We start from the raw sequence: 19,522 nt of genomic DNA, 5'->3' as shown, positions 1-19,522 counted from the left end.
TTCTCCTGCCTCAGCTTCCCAAGTAGCTGGAATTACAGGTGTGTGCCACCACACCTGGCTAATTTTTTGTATTTTTAGTAGAGACAGGGTTTCACCATGTTGGCCATCCTTGAACTCCTGACCTCAGGTGATCCATCCGCCTGAGCCTCCCAAGATGCTGGGATTACAGGCATGAGCCACTGCACCCGGCCTGAAATTTTTTTTTACTTAGCTGGGCATGGTGGAGCACACCTGTTGTCCTAGCTACTCAAGAGGCCAAGGTGGGAGGATGGCCTGAGCCCAGGAGTTTGAGACTGCATTGAGTTTTGATTGCACCACTGCACTTCAGCCTGAGCGACAGAGCGAGACTCATTTCTAAAAAGAAAAAAAAGACAGGCCAGGCGCCGTGGCTCACACCTGTAATCCCAGCATTTTGGGAGGCTGAGGCGGGAGTTCAAGACCAGCCTGGCCAACATGGTGAAACCCTGTGTCTACTAAAAATACAAAACTTAGCCGGGTGTGGTGGCAGGCGCTTGTAATCCCAGCTACTTGGAAGCCTGAGGCAGGAGAATCGCTTGAACCTGGGAGGCAGAGGTTGCAGTGAGCCTAGATCGTGCCACTACACTCCAGTCTGGGCGACAAGAGTGAAACTTAGTCTCAAAAAAAAGAAAAGAAAAGAAAAAAAGACTTAAACAAACACTAACAGTTTCTAACAGCTGCTAACATCTCTAAAATGACTCTAGCCAGCCCCCGCTAAGGTGCCTGCCTGAGAAAACTCAAGGCTGCTGGTAAATGTTTACCGTTTATTCCAGGCAACAACTGAGGATGTGACCTCTGTCTCCCAGTCTCTGTGGGAGGCAAAAATTCTAACTTTGATCATTGCCAACTGGCAGACACAGCTAGCCTCACTGCATTTACACTGACTTAACCTTGTGTAATTTTTCACTTCCCTGACTCTACTAATCACTTGCCCACCCCTTCCTCCCTCAATCTTCCTTTATTTTTTTTATTTTTTATTTTTTTGAGACAGGGTCTCTGTTGCCAATGCTAGAGTGCGGTGGTGCAATCACAGCTCACTGCAGCCTTGACCTCCCAGGCTCGTGTAATCCTCCCACCTCAACCTCACCACCATGCCCGGCGAATTTATTTATTCATTTGTAGAGATGGGGTTTTACCATATTGCCCAGGCTGGTCAACCTCCCTTTAAAATACCTCTATACAAATTAAAGCTGAGTTCAGTTCATACTGAACTCTCTTCCCTGTTGCAATAATCATTACTGATTAAAATCTGTCCTTACCACTTTTTTTTTTTTGAGACGGATTCTCGCTTTATCACCCAGGCTGGAGTGCAGTGGCGTAATTTCAGCTCACTGCAACTTCCGTTTCCCAAGTTCAAGCAGTTCTCCTGCCTCAGCCTCCTGGTAGCTGGGATTACAGGCGCGCGCCACCATGCCCGGTTAATTTTTGTATTTTTAGTAGAGACAGAGTTTCACCATGTTGGTCAGGCCGATCTCAAACTCCTGACCTCGTGATCTGCCCGCCTCGGCCTCCCAAAGTGCTGGGATTACAGGCATGAGCCACCATGCCCTGTCGTCCTTACCACTTTAACTAGTGTCTGGCTTTGTTCGACAATTGATAGAAAAAAATTATTCAGCCATTCTCCTATTAGTAAAATTCAAGATAGTTTCTCTCTCTCCCCTCCCCTCTTCCTTCCTTTCTTTGTCAGTACAATGAATATCTATTCCCCTTTCACAGATGAGGAAACTGGGCCCAGGGCAGGAGAGTCCCAGCTGCTATTTGGTTTTTGTTTTGTTTTTTTGAGACAGAGTCTTGCTCTGTTGCTAAGGCTGGAGTGCAGCGGTGCGATCTCGGCTCACTGCAACCTCAGCCTCCCGGATTCAAGTGATTCTCCTGCCTCAGCCCCCGGAGTAGCTGGGATTACAGGCATGCGCCACCACTTCCAGCTAATTTTGTGGTCTTAGTAGAGGCAGGTTTTCACCGTGTTGGCCGGGCTGGTCTCAAACTCCTGGCCTCAAGAAATCCGCCTGTCTCAGCCTCCCAAAAGTGTTGGGATTATAGTCGTGAGCCACCGTGCCCAGCTCCAGCTGCTATTTGAATGCCTATGCTTTGCATACGTGACCATACGTGCTCCTGGACCTGGGTGCGTGTTGGACTCTCCTAAGGTACTTTTCAAAAATACTGATTCTAGGCTGGGCGCGGTGGCTTGCACCTGTAATCCCAGCACTTTGGGAGTCCAAGGCGGGTGGATCACGAGGTCAGGAGATCGAGACCATCCTGGCTAACACGGTGAAACCTGTGAACTCCGTCTCCACTAAAAATACAAAAAATTAGCCGGGCATGGTGGTGGGTGCCTATAGTCCCAGCTACTCAGGAGGCTGAGGCAGGAGAATGGTGTGAACCCGGGAGGCGGAGCTTCCAGTGAGTCAAGATCACGCCACTGCACTCCAGCCTGGGTGACAGAGCAAGACTCCGTCTCAAAAAAAAAAAAAAAAAAAAAAAAACAATTCTAGAGCCCCATCCCACGTGGAGCCCTGGATTCTGTGGTTAAGTATCTCCAAGTAATTCTGATGCCACCATGCACAGACTGGTGTTTGGACACCACTGGATCCTCCCACCAGCTGTGAGAGGTATGTGTATTGTTCTCATTTTACCAGTGAACAAAATGATCCTTGAAGTGGCATAGTCAGACTAGGGACAAAGGTCTCCTGACTTCCAGTTCTTAGGTACTGGTCCTATAAAGAAACACCTTGGCTGGGCACAGTGGCTCACACCTGTAATCCCAGCACTTTGGGAGGCCGAGGCGGGTGGATCACGAGGTCAGGAGTTCAAGACCAGCCTGGCCAACATGGTGAAACCCTGTCTCTACTAAAACTAAAAAAATTAGCCGAGTGCAGTGGCAGGTGCCTATAATCCCAGCTGCTTGGGAGGCTGAGGCAGGAGAATTGCTTGAACCTGGGCGGCAGAGGATGCAGCGAGCTGAAATCGCACCACTGCACTCCAGCCTGGGCAACAGAATGAGACTCCATCCCAAAAAAAAAAAAAAAAATACACCTTGGCCAGGCACAGTGACTCACGCCTGTAATCCCAGCACTTTGTGAAGCCAAGGTGGGAGGATCACTTTAGTTCAAGAGTTTGAGACCAGCCTGGGCAACATAGTGAAACCCCATCTCTAAAAAAAAAATACAAAAATTAACTGGGCATGGTGGCGTGCACTTGTAGCCCCAGCTACTCAGGAGGCTGAGGCCAGAGGATGGCTTAAGCCCAAGAGGCGGAGGTTGCAGTGAGCCAAGATCACACCACTGCACTCCAGTGTGGAGGACAAAGCCAGACCCTGTCTCAAAAAAAAAAAAAAAAAAATCTTGTCCCATGCTCTGCCCAGGACACTTTCAGCAAAAGGTTTTTCACTTTCCCAGATTGGGAGGCTACATATTTAGTATTTTCTTGACTTAGGGCCATAGAAAGGGCTTGGGTTTTAGAGCTGGACAGACCTCAGTGAAATCCATCCTGACCCTCAGATAGTGGAAACACCCCCTCAACATAGGGATGACATAGATGAGGTGACTCGACAGTACAAGAATCACAAAACACTGGTCTCCTTCTTTGCATAATAGGTGCTGTGTATGGCGTTGGCATTTCACTTGCATCTTGTTTGCTTCTCAGGACACATAGGTGAGTTAGGTATCACTATATTCATGTCACCAGTGATAAAATGGAGCCTCAGAGAGGTTAAGTGACTAACCTCAAAGTGGTGTAGCAGGAATTTGAACCTAAGAATTTCACTCCAGTCCCTAATAGTCACTGGACAGAAAATACAAATTTTGCCCCAGAATCTGCTCATTTCCACCAAACAGGGCAACCCCATCTTCCATAAAGTCGAGAATTGCATCAAGCAGGGTTCAACACAAATATTCGCCCACCATCTACTTAAAGCTCACCTCCTGGGCCGGGCACGGTGGCTCACGCCTGTAATCCCAGCACCTTGGGAAGCTGAGGCAGGTGGACCAGCTGAGGTCGGGAGTTCGAGACCAGCCTGGTCAACATGGGGAAACCCCATCTCTACTAAAAATACAAAAATTAGCTGGGCATGGTGATGAACTTCTGTAATCCCAGCTACTCAGGAGGCTGAGGCAGGAGAATTGATTGAACCTGGGAGGTGGAGCTTGCAGTGAGCCAAGATCACGCCACTGCACTCCAGCCTGGGTGACAGAGTGAGACTCCGTCTCAAAAAGAAAAGAAAAGAAAAGAAAAGCTCACCTTCTGTATTCTCAAACAGACCAGCTCCTGCCAACCCCCTATCACCACTTCTCCTACCGAGCACGCAAGAAACCAGGGAGGAAAAGGTCAGTTCCCCAAGAATAACAAAGCCCATGAAAACTACTTCAAGTTACTATCAGACAATGTTGTTTATTATTTCACACAAAAGTTAGACCAAGGCCACAGTGCCGTTAAACACCTCCCTCCCCACCCACGCATGGCTCAAAACCCACCCCAACCCTGCTATAAAAACAACAGAACACAACAAAAATACTGCATTTGAGGCTGAGCCAGGAACAGAGTGGCTCCAACAAAAATAAGACAAAAACACAAGACACAACATCTTTTCAGGTTTGTGTAAAAATTGCCATGGCCCACGGGGAAAGTGGTCATGGCCGTGTCAACAAGGATACTTGAAACTCAGGGCTTTTGGAGGTTTGAGACAGCTGCCACATTAGGGTGTCTTCCAGGCTCTGCTGCAGGAACTGAGGATGCTGAAGGGCAGGGCTGATCCCTTCGCCCCCTCTGAAGTTTAGGCCATTGCCTGGATGTGCTTTTCGTTGGGGAAGATGCCATAGGCTCCTTCCTCCTTTCCAGAGAGAGGGACACAGTGAGAGGGCTGGAGGCCCTGAAAGCCTCCAGTGCCCACGGTAAGGAAGCCAGCCAAGAGAATTCCCTCTCTAGAAAGAAGGCCTTCCACCGGACAAAGTTCATGGCCCTGGGAGCCAGCATGCCTGCATTCACATGGCATAAAGCCCTACGGCAACTGTCGCCACCAGAAAGCTGAGTGTAAGGACCCATCGGAGAAGCGGAGCCTGGGAGCGGGTGTTGAGTGGGGGCTTCCCTCTGGGAGTCTCCACGGGGGCAGAATCTGAAAGAGAAAATGGGGCAAGGTCATTAACAGGTGGGCGTGCATCAGGGTGTCTGATGTCATAGGAAAGCAAAGCAGAGTGGCCTCAGGGTCTGTGGTACAGTCCCTGCCCAACGCCAGGATTCTGCAAGACCACAGACAGGTGTCCCTCTAGCCACTGCTTGAATACCTTCAAAGACGGGCAGCTCACTACTTCTCCAAGCTGTCTGTTCTTCCCTGTGCAGCCAGGCCACATTGTGAAAACATTCTTGGGCCCAGGCGTGGTTTTCAGACTTCTGCCTGCTCCCTGTCCTCTCCTTAAACTTTGCCAGCGATTAGGTCTGAGCTGTAAATCTTCCTCTCAGACTCACACATTTGCTAAGCATGGTGATGATGGGGCAGGAGCTAGAAAGCAGGAGCTCTGAGGTCAAAATTCAAGTTCAGTCCCATCCCTGGTTATTAAAATATGATAGGGCCAGGCGCAGTGGCTCACGCCTGTAATCCCAGCACTTTGGGAGGCCAAGGCAGGTGGATCACGAGGTCAGGAGTTCAAGACCAGCCTGGCCAATATGGTGAAACCCCGTCTCTACTAAAAATACAAAAAATTAGCCGGGTATGGTTGCGAGTGCCTGTAATCCCAGCTACTCGGGAGGCTGAGGCAGAGAATTGCTTGAACCCAGGAGGCAGAGGTTGCGGTGAGCCAAGATTGCGCCACTGTACTCCAGCCTGGGCAACAGAGTGAGACTCCATTTCAAAAAAAAAAAAAAAGATTTAAAACGTGATAGGCCAGAGCCAACCATGCAACCTGGGTAGATGTGCCGCCTGCCTCCTCCTCAGGCACAGAGTGGGTGCTCCCTAGGTCTTTAGAAGCAGGACAGAGTCCAGGGCAGGTCTCTGGAGCCAGACCAGCTGGGTTTCAATCCTAGCCCCGCCCTGGGCTATGAGAAGGGCTTCCCCAGAGAAAACAGGGCCGTAGGTCTGGTGGCCCAGGGCTGCGGTCACAGGAAGTACAAGCAAGCAAGCAAGCAAGCAGGTAGGTACACTGTGACATTTACATGTGTGTTGTTCATATTAAAGGCTCCTGCTCCTTCTGATGCATTAGGGGTGCAGTTCTCAAATGTTTTGGTTCCAAAACTCCTTTATACTCAAATGCAACCAAGGATCCAAAAGAGCTTTTGTTTGTGTGAGTATAGCTATCACTATTTACAAAATTAGATATTAAAACTGAGAAATTCTTTTTCTTTTCTTTTTTTTTTTTTTTTGAGATGGAGTCTCGCTGTCGCCCAGGATGGAGTACAGTGGTGCAATCTTGGCTCACTGCAACCTCTGCCTCCCGGACTTAGGAGATTCTCCTGCCTCAGCCTCCCGAGTAGCTGGGATTACAGGTGTGCACCATCACACCCAGTTAATTTTTATATTTTAGTAGAGATGGGGTCTCACCACATTGGCCAGGTTGGTCTCAAACTCCTTACCTCAAGTGATCCCCGTGCCTCAGCCTCCCAAAGTGCTGGGATTACAGGCATGAGCCATCGTGCCCGGCCAAAACTGAGAAATTCTTAACATACCAGAACATACAAGAACATACAGGCACACATTCCATGAGCCATCAAATCCATGAGAGAGCATCACATGTCACATAACCTTTGGAAAATGCCAACACACATTCATGAGAAAGTGAAACTCTCATTTTCTCATTTATTTTTGGCTTTTTTTAAAAAGCCAAAAAAAAAAAAAATCTGGGTGTGGTGGCACGTGCCTATAGTCCCAGTTACTCAGGAGGCTGAGGTGGGAGAATCCCTTGAACCTGGGAGGTTGAAGCTGCAGTGAGCTGTGATTGTGCCACTACACTCCAGCCTGGGTGAAAGAGCGAGACCCTGTCTCAAAAAAAAAAAAAAAAAAAAAAAGGCCGGGCGCGGTGGCTCACGCCTGTAATTACAGCACTTTGGGAGGCCGAGGCGGGAGGATCACAAGGTCAGGAGATCGAGACCATCCTGGCTAACACAGTGAAACCCCGTCTCTACTAAAAATACAAAAAATTAGCCAGGCATGGTGGCTGGCGCCTGTAGTCCCAGCTACTCGGGAGGCTGAGGCAGGAGAATGGCGTGAACCTGGGAGGCGGAGCTTGCAGTGAGCCGAGATCGTGCCACTGCACTCCAGCCTGGGTGACAGCAAGACTGTCTCAAACGAAAAAAAAAAAGCAAAAAAATAGTAGTAGTGTTATAAAAATGCTTTGTCCTCACAGACCCCGTTGAGGGGATACTAGGATTACCACCCCCCACAGACAGGGTACCACACCTTGAGAACTGCTTCATTAGGGTGACGTCTCCCTACCCCACCAAATAGCCAAGCCCTCCGGGGTTACAAACCCCTAGCAGAGGGGTCCGTGTGGTCTGGCACAAGTGAGAAAGCCACAAGCCAGGTAGGTTAGGGTGGCACAGGAGGGGAGGCCTAATATAACCTGCCAGGAGGTAGCTAAGCCTTACCTCTTTATTGCTACCCATCCCAAAGCCACACTCCCTCCCTCAGTGTTTTAGGCTTAGTGAGGGTACATTTTGTGGAGCACTTTGGTCTTTTTGGAAGTTTCCAAGATGTTTCAGTACAGCCAGCCTCGATCGTTCTTAGGCACATGAGGGAGGGGCTCACACACAACAAGACTCGGAAGGGACATCTTCCTGTGGTGGGTTCATAGCTGGATACAGGTCCCCAACTCCCTGGCCCACATCAGGGGACCGAAGGCCTAAAAAGGAGTCTAAATTAAGGGGGCAGGAGTTTCCCATGATTTCTGAGGGGTTCTTGTGCACTTCTGAGCCAATAAGCTAGAAGTAGCTGAACCTCACTGGATTTTACGGGTGGGGAAACTGAGGTAGGGAGAAGTCTCATGGCTTGCCCAGAGCCACACACTGAAGGTTGACCCCAGGTCCTTTTGCCTGCACTCCACTTCTCATACAAAAACACGCAGGTGGCCGGGCACAGTGACTCACGCCTGTAATCTCAGCACTTTGGGAGGCCAAGGTGGGCGGATCACCTGAGGTCAGGAGTTCGAGACCAGCCTGGCCAACATGGTGAAAGCCCATCTCTACTAAACATACAAAAAAAAAATTAGCCGGGCATGGTGGTGGGCGCCTGTAATCCCAGCTACTCGGGGGGCTGAGGCAGGATAATTGCTTGAACCCGGGAGGCAGAGGTTGCAGTGAGCTGAGATCGCGCCACTGCACTCCAGCCTGGGTGAGACTCCATCTCAAACAACAACAACAAACATTCAGGCTGGCATGGTGGCTCGCGCCTGTAACTGCAGCACTTCGGGAGGCAGAGGCAAGAGGATTGCTTGAAGTCAGGTGTTCAAGACTGGCCTGGGCAATATAGCGAGAACCTGTCCTTACAGGGGCAGTGGGGTGGGGCAGCAGGAAACAACACCCACCACCACCAAACATTCAGAAAACAGAGGAATAGAGATACTACAGTCAGACAGCCAAGTCCCTCCATGTGTAGCCCAGAGGAAGTGCCCCTTCCTGGATGCTCTCACCTTGCACTTTGTTGCTGGCCCGCTGGCGAAGCCCTGGTGCCCGTGAGGGGCTCTGGTCCTTGGTGTCATGGGTCAGCAGCTCCTGCAACTCCTCAAAGAGCTAAAAGACAAAAGACACACATGCCTATCTCAGTGAGAGATGCTACCAGGTCCCAGCTGAAGGTAGGACCTTAAGTTGTGTTAGGAAATACTTTGGAAATAACAAGATGGTAAGAAAAATATTGGCCGGGCACGGTGGTGCGCCCCTGTAATCCCAGCACTTTGGGAGGCCAAGATGGGCACATCACAAGGTCAGAAGTTTGAGACCAGCCTAGCCAACACAGTGAAACCCCATCTCTAGTAAAGATACAAAAAATTAGCCGGGCGTGGTGGTGCACGCCTGTAATCCCAGCTACTCGGGAGGCCGAGGCAGGAGAAATGCTTGAACCTGGGAAGCTGAGGTTGCAGTGAGCCAAGATCGCCCCATTGCACTCCAGCCTGGGTGACAGGGCGAGACTCTGTCTCAAATAAATAAATAAATAAATAAATAAAATTCATATCCCTTTCATCCACCTTAAGAGATAAGATGTTCCAAGCCCAATTGGCTCCCCTGCCTGCTCTTGCCCTCCCAACTGATAACAATGATCCTGGATTTAGAGTTCACTGTGGCCGCCCATGTCCTTAGCCTGTGTCTCCATGCAAAAGGCTGCGTTGCTTGTTTTGAAATAATATTAAGTGGTATCCTAGTACATGCACTCTTCTGCCACTGCTTTCTTCTCTTGAGTTTAGATTTGTGAAATTCAGCCTTGGTGAGGTGTGCTGAATGGTATTTGTTAGCCTTGCAGATGAGGAAACTGTAGCTCCTACAGGTTAAGTGCTTTGCCCAAGGACTGATCCAGAGGTCAGGCACCAAGAGCCGTTTTTTGTTTTTTTTGTTTTTTTTTTAAATATGGAGTCTCGCTCTGTCTCCCAGGCTGGAGTGCAGTGGCGCGATCTCTGCTCACTGCAAGCTCTGCCTCCCGGGTTCACGCCATTATCCTGCCTCAGCCTCCTGAGTAGCTGGGACTACAGGTGCCCACCACCATGCCCGGCTAATTTTTTTTGTATTTTCTTTTTTTTAGTAGAGATGGGGTTTCACCATGTTAGTCAGGATGGTCTCGATCTCCTGACTTCGTGATCCACCCGCCTAGGCCTCCCAAAGTGCTGGGATTACAGGCGTGACCCACCACGCCCGGCCAGCCAAGAGCCGTTTTTTTTTGTTTTTGTTTTTGTTTTTTTGGTTTTTGAGACAGAGTCTTGCTCTGTTGCCGTTGCCCAGGCTGGAGTGCAGTAGCATAATCATGGCTTACTGCAGCCTTGACCTCCTGGGCTCAAGCAATCCTCCCACCTCAGCCTCCCAAGTAGCTGGGACTACAGGTGCACGCTACTATGTCTGGCTAATTTTTTCATGTTTTTGTAGAGATGGGGTCTCACTGTGTTGCCAGGGCTGGTCTCAAACTCCTGGGCTCAAGCCATTTTCCTGCTTTGGCCTCCCAAAGTGTTGGTATTATAGGCGCGAGCCTGAGAGCCAGTTCTGATTCCAAATCCTTTTCTTTTTAAAAACATTTTTTTCCTTTAAATTTTTTTTTATTTTTTATTTTTGATAGAGACAGGGTCTCACCATGTTGCTCAGGCTGGTCTGAAACTCCTGAGCTCAAGCAATCCGCCCACCTCGGCTTCCCAAAGTGCTGGGATTACAGGCGTGAGCCACTGCACCTGGCCCTTTTCTTTTGCCTACACTTCTCTGAAAGACACAGATTTTCTTCCTCCAAGACTGATTGGATTTTCTGAAGGGGGAGGGTGGAAGGGAAAGGCCTTGTTCCGTAACAGGGGCCAGGACCAGAATCTTCTGCAATCCACGGCTGGGAGTAGGGAGCCAGGAGGGCATGACCCCGAGCCCCAGGCCCCATGGCACCTCCAGGGGGTGGCAGAGAGAGAAGGCTCTATGACATCTGGTTAGAAGGAGCCCCTCACCCCTCCACCTCTGCCCAAGAATTCATCCTTCCAGGCTTTGCCCAAACCCCACCTTCCCCCTGGATTTGAGACACCTGTAGAAAGAGGTAAACCTCTCTGGCTAGGCTGAGAGTCCCTGGAAGGCAGAGGCCACCTGTAACCCTGGGAGTGCCAACCTGGCTTTACACTAGTGCACACACAACTTATACATTGCCACAGACTGTTGTCACAGAGAGCTACAACTGATTCTCATGTCCCATTATGACAGTAGTGAATGTTTGAGGGCTTCCTCTGTGCCAGACACTGCTGTGGGGACTTTACTGCTGTAAACTCACTCAAGCCTTATAAGTCTAAGATGTAGGTACCATTATTATCCCTATTTTACAGATAGGGAAACTGAGGTACAGAGAGATGAAGGCATTTGCCCAAGATCACCCAGCTAGTAAGTGGCAGTGCTGGAACCCTGGTTCCCTGTGTTAACCATGACCTATAGCACCCTCCCCTACAATGAGAAGGGTCCCTTGGAGGAACAATGGGGGGAGGCAGAGGCTGCCCCAGGCTGCCCGACCCTCACCTGGATGTTGAGCAGGAACGCAGTCTTGGCCTCTTCTATCACCCTCTGCCTGACTGCGGGAGTCATCTCCAGGGAGTTCATGCGGGAGCGGTAGAGCTGCTTGAACTTGGTGGCACTGGCAATGTTGGGGAAGGTGAAGAATGCCAGGCCCTCGCCAGAGCTGGGCAGGTCCAGGGCTTTCTGGGCAATCTTCTTGAGCACCTGGCCCCCAGACAGGTCACCCAGGTAGCGGGTGTAGGCGTGGGCCACCAGCAGCTCGGGCTCTGTGCGCCCCACCTCGTGGAGCCGCTTCACATAGCGCTGCATGGCCGGCGTGTAGGGGATGACCTCCTGCCAGCGGGGCCCGTACCAGAAGGCCAGGTCCTGCTCCAGGGCAGCCTTGCGGTGCAGCTCTTCTGGGAAGTAGACAGGGGCGAAGACTGGGCTCTCCTTGTTGCGCTCAATCTCCTCCTCCAGGGCCACATAGATGTGGTACAGGGAGGCCATCACCAGCTGAAAGCAGAGTGAGCAGGTCAGGCCGCCAGCCGCATAGAAGACCCCCACCTCTGTCCGTCCCCTCCACTACTGCCTTTGGAAAGGCCCTCCTCACTTCGCAGCTGGGCTCTGACTCCTTCTGCCACCCCTCGCTACAATCCTCTTCACACAGCAGCCAGAGGGGTTTTTACAAGAGGAAAAGACGATCATGCACTTTCTCAGCCTAAAACCCTTTTACCCCACTGGGCAAAACAAGCAGCCTAATTGAATCCTTATATAAAGATCTAACAAACTGGCCCAGTGTGGTGGCTCAAACCCCTGTAATCCCTGCACTTTGGGAGGCTAAGGCGGGAGGATTGCTTAAAGCCAGGAGTCTGAGACCAGCCTGGGCAACATAGCCCAAAACCCACCTCTACAAAAAATTATTTTAAAAAACTAGCTGGCTGGGGCCAGGTGCGGTGGCTCACGCCTGTAATCCCAGCACTTTGGGAGGCCGAGGCGGGAGGATCACAAGGTCAGGACATCAAGACCATCCTGGCTAACAAGGTGAAACCCCGTCTCTACTAAAAATACAAAAAAATTAGCCGGGCGTGGTGGCGGGCGCCTGTAGTTCCAGCTACTCAGGAGGCTGAGGCAGGAGAATGGCGTGAACCCGGGAGGTGGAGCTTGCAGTGAGCCAAGATCTCGCCACTGCACTCCAGCCTGGGCAACACAGCGAGATTCTGTCTCAAAAAAATAAATAAAAATAAATAAATAAATAAATAAACTAGCCAGCTGGACGCGGTGGCTCACACCTGTAATCCCAGCACTTTGGGAGGCTGAGGCGGGCAGATCACGAGATCAGGAGTTCGAGACCAGCCTGGCCAAGAGACCAGCCTGGGCAATATGGTGAAACCCTATCTCTACTAAAAACACAAAAATTGGCCAGGTATGGTGGCACGCGCCTGTAATCCCAGCTACTCGGGAGGCTGAGTCAGGAGAATTGCTTGAACCCAGGAGGCAGTGGTTGCAGTGAGCCGAGATCACGCCATTGCGCTCCAGCCTGGGCGACAGAGCAAGACTTTGACTCAGAAAAAAAAAAAAAAAAGCCAGGTGTGGCTGTGGCGGTGCATGCCTATAGTCCCAGCTACTCCAGAGGCAGAGGCAGGGGTATCACTTGAGCCCAGGATTTCAAGGTTGCAGTGAGCTGTGATCATATCACTATACTCCAGCTTGGGGAACAGAGTAAGCAAGATGCTGTCTCAGAAAAAAAAAAAAAAAAAAAAAAACCAACAAAGGAATTGCTATTCCCATTTTACAGAAAAGGAAACTAAGGCTCAGAGAGGGTATGAGACATGGAGGTTGCACAGCTAGTAAGAAATGAAACTAGATTGAAGACCGGGCATTGCCAGGGACCCACCATGGCTCAGGAGAGGGGAACAGCTGAAATGAAAGTGCTTAAAGGAGATTGGCCACGTGCTTCTGGATTTTGACCTCTGCGTAACCAACTACAGGGCACAATTCTCCTTCCTGGAGGCCTATTCTGAACCCCACCACCTCTGGATGCTGGGCTGAGGCAACAGGTCTTGAGTGTACCTTGGCTTGGGGCACTAACTCCCGTTACACATTAATACGCCCGTTTGAATTTGAAGGACAAAGTTAAGACATTTAGGTTGGAGTTTCCAAGTTATTTCTGAGCCACAAACATTCAAAGCAGCTCTATTCCTTGAGGGGACAGAAAGCCAGGTAGTCTGGTACAAAAGAGCCTGGGTTTTTGAGTGTGACCGACCTGGTTCTTACCCAACTCTGCCAGTCCTTAACTGTGTGACCATGGCTGAGCCACTTGCTTTCTCTGGTCCCAGCTTCCTATCCTATCCTAGAGCAGATGATCTGAGGTCCGTGTGACTGTGCTAGCCAACTGTGCTAGTCAGTTCCCTCACCTGCCACATACTAGATGGGGCTGGTGTGAGGATTAAGTGAGAGGATCTGGGCCAGCACAGAGGGCAGCCTGGCACTTAGCGCTCACATGAGAAAGGCTGTGATAAGTGCCACGTCCACCAGCTTAATGTAAGTGAGCACTGGATTCTCTCATGGATCTTGGCGCCTCCTTAGAACCCTGTGACTTAGAGGCAAAATCCAAAGTCTAAGCTGGCTGGGGATGGGATATTCCAGCATTCACCTCCCTGCACCCACTGTCTCCAGTCACACTGCGGCAACTGGGTGTACCTCATCTTTTTAAGGGAGAGGGGAGGAGGATGAGGAAGACCCATTACAGGCCCAAGGACCCCACCCAGCCTGGAACCACAGATTAAATCTCTCCTCATTAAAGCATGTCTCGGCCGGGTGGTGGCTCACACCTCTAATCCCAGCACTTTGGGAGGCCAAGGCGGGTGGATCATCTGAGGTCAGGAGTTCGAGACCAGCCTGGCCAACATGGTAAAACCCTGTCTCTACTAAAAAAATACAAAAATTGGCCAGGTGTGGTGGTGGGCACCTGTAGTCCCAGCTACTTGGGAGGCTGAGGCAGGAGAATCCCTTGAACTTAGGAGGCGGAGGTTTCAGGGCACCGAGATCTTGCCATTGCACTCCAGCCTGGGCAACAGAGTGAGACTCTGTCTCAAATAAAATAAAATAAATAAAGCATGTCTCATGTTGGAAGTAGGGGGTGGCAGAGGGTACAGATTGCAAAAGGGACTGGGATGAAGGTGGTGGGATATAGCTCCCTACTCCCCACCCCCACACCCTCTGTTCAACCTGAACAAGCCTTTCCCCACACTGATGTTTTAACACCCAGTATCTTCCCGGTTCTTCGTCAAGTGCTTTCCTTCTATTTGCATGAATTTCACAACAGTGCTGGGAAACAGCAAAATCAGTACCTGGCATATAGTGGGTGCTTAAGAAAACCCTGCTGTTGAAATACTCTTTTACAGATGGGGAAAACGTGGCTTAGGGAGATTAGATGAGGCACCCTCAGTCTCACTGTTAGAAAAGGGTTCTGTTAAGACTCCAACCTATATTATTCCTTATCTTCAGAGGCAAATTAGAATTAGATCAGGAGTACAAGCTCTGAAATACAAGGAGTACAAGGCTGAAATCGGTCTTGGTTGATTTCAGCCTTTTCCACTTACTGGCTGTGTGACCTTCTGTTAGTCACTTAACTTCTCTGAGCCTTCCAGTCCTCATCTTTCTCGTCAGGGTTGAAGCACAGATTAGAAACCACGTGTACAAAATGCCCAACATGGAACCGGTGCTCAGTCAACGGCACTGCTGCCCCAGCCCCTCCACAACATTACAGAGCAGGCTGAACTTGCTGTGTGACCTTGGGTAACTCACCTTCCCTCTCTGAGCCTCAGTGTCATCATTTTTAAGATGATTCTATTGGACACGCCCATCTGGTCCCTCAGCATCCCCACTTAAACCACTGGTCTGAGCCTTGGGTCCACCCACACCCGCCACACCCTCCACCAGGGCTAGTCCCACCAAGCCACATACCTTGAAGCCGTCTCGGGTCACCTGGCCCTTCTGAAAGTTCCTCATGAACTCAGCATTCTCTGCCTGGGTGTGCACCTCCTTGGTGGCCTCCTTCAGGGCCTCTGACAAATCCTGGGGCATGCTGAGGAGGAAATGGGAAAGGTGAACACAAAGCTGGCTGGGGGTGGGGTCCTTCCCAACTGCTGAGCCACCCACCTGTGGGCAGGCCTTCAAGAGACTCCCATCCTCATTCAGGCCACGTTCTCAATCGCTTTAAGATGCAGCCTTGTGGCTGGGCACGGTGGCTCACGCCTGTAATCCCAGCGCTTTGGGAGGCCAAGGCAGGTGGATCACCTGAGGTCAGGAGTTCGAGACCAGCCTGGCAAACATGGTGAAACCCCGTCTCTACTAAAAATACAAAAATTAGCCGGGCATGGTGGCGGATGCCTGTAATCCCAGCGATTATGCCTGTAATTGCTTGAATCCCGGAGGCAGAGGTTGCAGTGAGCTGAGATCACACCACTGCACTCCAGACTTGGTGACAGAGAGACTCCATCTCAAAAAAAGAAAAAAAAAGAAAAGAAAAAAGGGCCAGGCATGGTGGCTCACGCCTGTAATCCTAGCACTTTGGGAGGCTGAGGCGGGCAGATCACCTGAGGCCAGGAGTTTGAGCCCAGCCTGGCCAACATGGTGAAACCCTATCTCTACTAAAAATACAAAAAAAAAAAAAAAAAAAAATTAGCCGGGCATGGTGGTGGGCGCCTGTAATCCCAACTACTTGGGAGGCTGAGGCAGGAGAATCGCTTGAACCCAGGAGGCAGAGGTTGCAGTGAGCCGAGATCACGCCGCTGCACTCCAGCCTGGGCAACAAAGCAAGACTCCATCTCAAAAAAAAAAAGCAAAAAAACAAAAAAACAAAAAAACAAAAAACAAATTCAGGCTGGGCATGGTGGCTCTCGCAGCCTTGTAAACACTCTTCAGTCATTAAAACACTAAATAATACAGTCCCCCAAACCAAGGGGGAAATCCTGGTACAGGTAGTTCGCAGTGGAGAGGAGGAGGAGGTACAGCATAACCCAGGAAGAAGCAGCAGCCCCATGAACCGGCATCTCCAAGTTTGTAATTGCTTTGATTGGCTTTTAGACCCAATATTTAATTCAGTTATTTTGTTAAAGTTTCAGACACAAATCTCATGACCCCCTATCATGTTATGCTCATCATGAAGGCGTCAGGGTTAAAAAGCCTGAGAAAGTCTGCTTTAGTCAAAGAAAAAGTCTTTCTGGGAGTATTTCTGTCATGGGTCCGTATCCCTGCCTCCCCACAGAATTGTCATTTTTCCCTTTTCTCCCGCCCTGCTTCCCTGTTCTGCAACACAGCTGGTCAAATTCTCGGGAGAAATGGCACATGTCTGTAAGTCCCAGCTACTCTGGAGACCGAGGTGGGAGGGTGCTTAAGCCCAGGAGTTAAAAAAAAATACTAACAAATTATTGAAAGAAGGGAATGAGTGAGACCTGGAGGTGGGCAGACCAAGGTTCAAGGCCCAGTTCTGACACCGGCTGACTGAGCACTCTTGGGCATGTCGCCTCCCTGAACTGGGCCATCTGTGAGACATGGAACACCGTAGCCAGGGTGATGTCTGGCTCAGGTCCTCCGTAGCTAGTGAGGGGCAGATGCCACCAAGAGAACCAAGCATGCTCCCCCAGGCTGGCAGAGCCCCAGGGATCCAGATTCAGCAGAGAGCAACTCCAAACACACCTCGAAAGTAGGATTAAAAAAAAATTGGCTACCTCAAAGACTGGATACTCAGGGACACTCCCATCTTGGTCACCAACGGCATACCAGGGTGCCGGGCATGTAAATTACCGTTCCTCCCTCCAACTACCCTACGGACACAGGCAGGATCAGAACCCCGCACCTCCTGACTCCAGAGCCCAAGTTTCTGGCTCCTGGGCTCTGTTGCTGTGTGGCAGTGTCCCGGGGTGGGGCTGGGACGCGAGCAGGGTTGGGAGAGAAAGGCGCCCGTCCCGCGTCCCGCGCCCCGCGCTTGCCTGTCGGGTTGCGGACGCTCCATCCGGCCGGTGCTGGGCTCGTTCGTGCTGGCTCCGCGGGCGGCGGCTGCGCTGAGGACGCTCGAGAGGAGGCAGGCGTTGACTGTGCCGGAGCCGCGGCCGGTCACATTTATGCTCGGCGGGTCACGTGGGCCAGGCGGAACAGCTGATGCCCACTTTCTGGCCGGGCGTTGCAACACCCGCAGGGGCCCGCGCCCAGCCCGCCCCGGGCCAGTGTGGGGTGGAGAGGAGCAGTCATATGACCCTTGGGAAACAAAGTCTGGCCATAGGACTTTTAGAGAACACACACACACACACACACACACACACACGCACACAAAACCTTTAAGGAAATCTGAGAAGCTGCAGGCTCTGGGTGTGATTTTGCTCCTTCCAGAGCCCCCCCCCCCCTTCTGCTCCCTGTCCCCTTGGGACTTGATGCACCCCAGGCGTCCCAGAAGGTTCCAGAAAGCTGGGAGGCAGCGCTGCTCAGAGCAAGAGGCTGGTGGGCAACATCAGGAACTTAGCAACCCCAGACTCTGCTGTCTCTAGCTCCCTAAAATGTCACCTGCTGGAATCCTCTGCTGACTGCTTGTCTCCTCACACCCCCTTTAAATGTACATTTAGGATCTGTTTTTTGAGTTCCTGTCAAAAAACAGAGACTCTAGTATTTTCACGGTTCATCCCTACAACTGACCTGTGAGGATAGATCGCTTCTATTTTACAGATGGGGAAACCGAGGCTCAGAGGGGTGCAGTGGTGTCACACATAAAGCAGGATGCCAGTGTCCAAACCCAGGGAGGAGACTAAGTCCCCGCCTGCCTCCTCCACACTCTGGCAGCACCTGGTATCCGCCTGGACTGGGACACCTGTCATACAAACTGCTTCCCTGCTGGAATGCGTGGGACACTCTTCCAGGCACATTCAGGTCTGACTTATACTCAGTGCCTGCTCAAGGCCCGGAGCAGAGCTGGCCCTTGCTGATCGCCTATTGAATCAATTGTGCATGAGGTGGACTCCTTAGAACTCGGGGGAAATAGGGTCACTGGGTGAACCCAGAGGACAAAACAAATGGACCAGATGATTCATACAGTCCTTTCCCAATACTGTGATTCTCATTCTAAGATTTTTTTTTTTAAGATGGCTTTCAGGCCTGGCATGGTAGCTCACACCTGTGGTCCCAGTACTTTGGGAGGTTGAGGTGGGAAGAGCGCTTCGAGCCCAGTCGAGGTGGGAAGATTGCTTTGAGTTCGAGACTGGCCTGGGCAACATAGGGAGACCCCGTCTCTACAAAATATAAAATAAATTAGCTGGGCATGGTGGCACATGCATGCCTGTGGTCCCAGCTACTTGGGAGGCTGAGGCTGGAGGTTCACTTGAGCCTGGGATGTAGAGGCTGGAGTGAGCTGTGATCACGCTACTGTATTCTAACCTGGGCAACAGAACAAGACCCTGTCTCTCAAAAAAAAAAAAAAAAAAAAAAAAACTTCCTGGAATTCAGCCTAGGGCCACTACAGCCCAGAGGCACTTCGGAGACTGTGTTGGAAAGGATCATCCTCCCAAGGGTGAGCTAAGAGGCCTTGAAAAAAATTCCCCTTCTTCCTCTGAAGGTTCCCTGAAAATCAACCGACAAAAGTCAGGTTAAGAGGAGAAAAGACATACAAAAATGTATTGTAATGGGGTAATCACGGAAGAATGGTGACCCTGTAACCCAGTGCAGTACAGAGGCTACCTAGCCTTTTTTATAGGGGAGAAGGGAGATAGGGAATGCAGACAATTCTTTTGAAAGACAGTAAATCATTAGCAAGAAGGAATGGCCCTGGAGGTGAAAGGCAGACTTTAAGGGAAGGTGGAGGTGGAGCCGCACAGGGACAAAGGTTGTCCTAGGCAGATAAAGTCCCCCAGGTAATCTCTTGGCACTGTCCTCAGAAGAACAGGTAAATCTGTCTGGGTCTGGTGATGACTCCCAGTCTCTTTCTCTCTCCAGTGGTTGATCTTTCCTGGATATTTGATGAGATTCCTAGAAAAAGGGCTTAACACTGGCCGGGCGCTGTGGCTCACGCCTGTAATCCCAGCACTTTGGGAGGCTGAGGCAGGAGAATCGCTTGAACCCGGGAGGAGGAGGAGGTTGCAGTGAGCCAAGATAGTGCCACTGCACTCCAGCCTGGGTGACAAGAGCGAGACTCTGTCTCAAAGGAAAAAAAGACTTAACACAATTGCATTTCTTTTGGAAAGAAGTGTTCTTGGTCAGATAAGGAAATTCCAGAGAGCGTCTCTCCCTGTGCTTGTCGGGGGAACAAGACAAGCTTACAGGGACCTTGACTCTGAGGCAGCTCCTAAGGCCTCTCATCGTGTCAAAGCACCAGTTGTCCTGGTAT

The 19,522-nt window shown here is 50.8% G+C and overlaps 1 protein-coding gene across 2 annotated transcripts; it reads right to left on the bottom strand.

Annotated features, from left to right (window-relative positions):
- Positions 1-4,384: 4,384 nt before the first annotated feature.
- Positions 4,385-17,495, bottom strand: HMOX1 (heme oxygenase 1). 2 transcript variants are annotated; one of them, XR_010111824.1, is made up of 5 exons: positions 17,145-17,300; positions 15,118-15,238; positions 11,173-11,664; positions 7,213-8,727; positions 4,385-6,456 (listed from the first exon to the last, which is right to left on the bottom strand). XR_010111824.1 is itself a non-coding variant. In XM_003821507.5 (5 exons), the coding sequence occupies exons 1-5, from the start codon at positions 17,165-17,167 to the stop codon at positions 4,995-4,997; spliced, it is 867 nt and encodes a 288-aa protein (XP_003821555.1). In that variant the 5' UTR covers positions 17,168-17,495; the 3' UTR covers positions 4,385-4,994. The 2 variants fall into 2 exon arrangements, 1 of the variants encoding a protein (XP_003821555.1); XM_003821507.5 differs by having other exon boundaries at positions 4,385-5,125; positions 8,628-8,727; positions 17,145-17,495.
- Positions 17,496-19,522: the final 2,027 nt, after the last annotated feature.

Source organism: Pan paniscus, chromosome 23 (assembly GCF_029289425.2).
Source record: "Pan paniscus chromosome 23, NHGRI_mPanPan1-v2.0_pri, whole genome shotgun sequence".
Classification (NCBI taxonomy): domain Eukaryota; kingdom Metazoa; phylum Chordata; class Mammalia; order Primates; family Hominidae; genus Pan; species Pan paniscus.
Note: the sequence above shows the minus strand (reverse complement) of the source record. Positions and strands in the feature narration are given on the sequence as shown.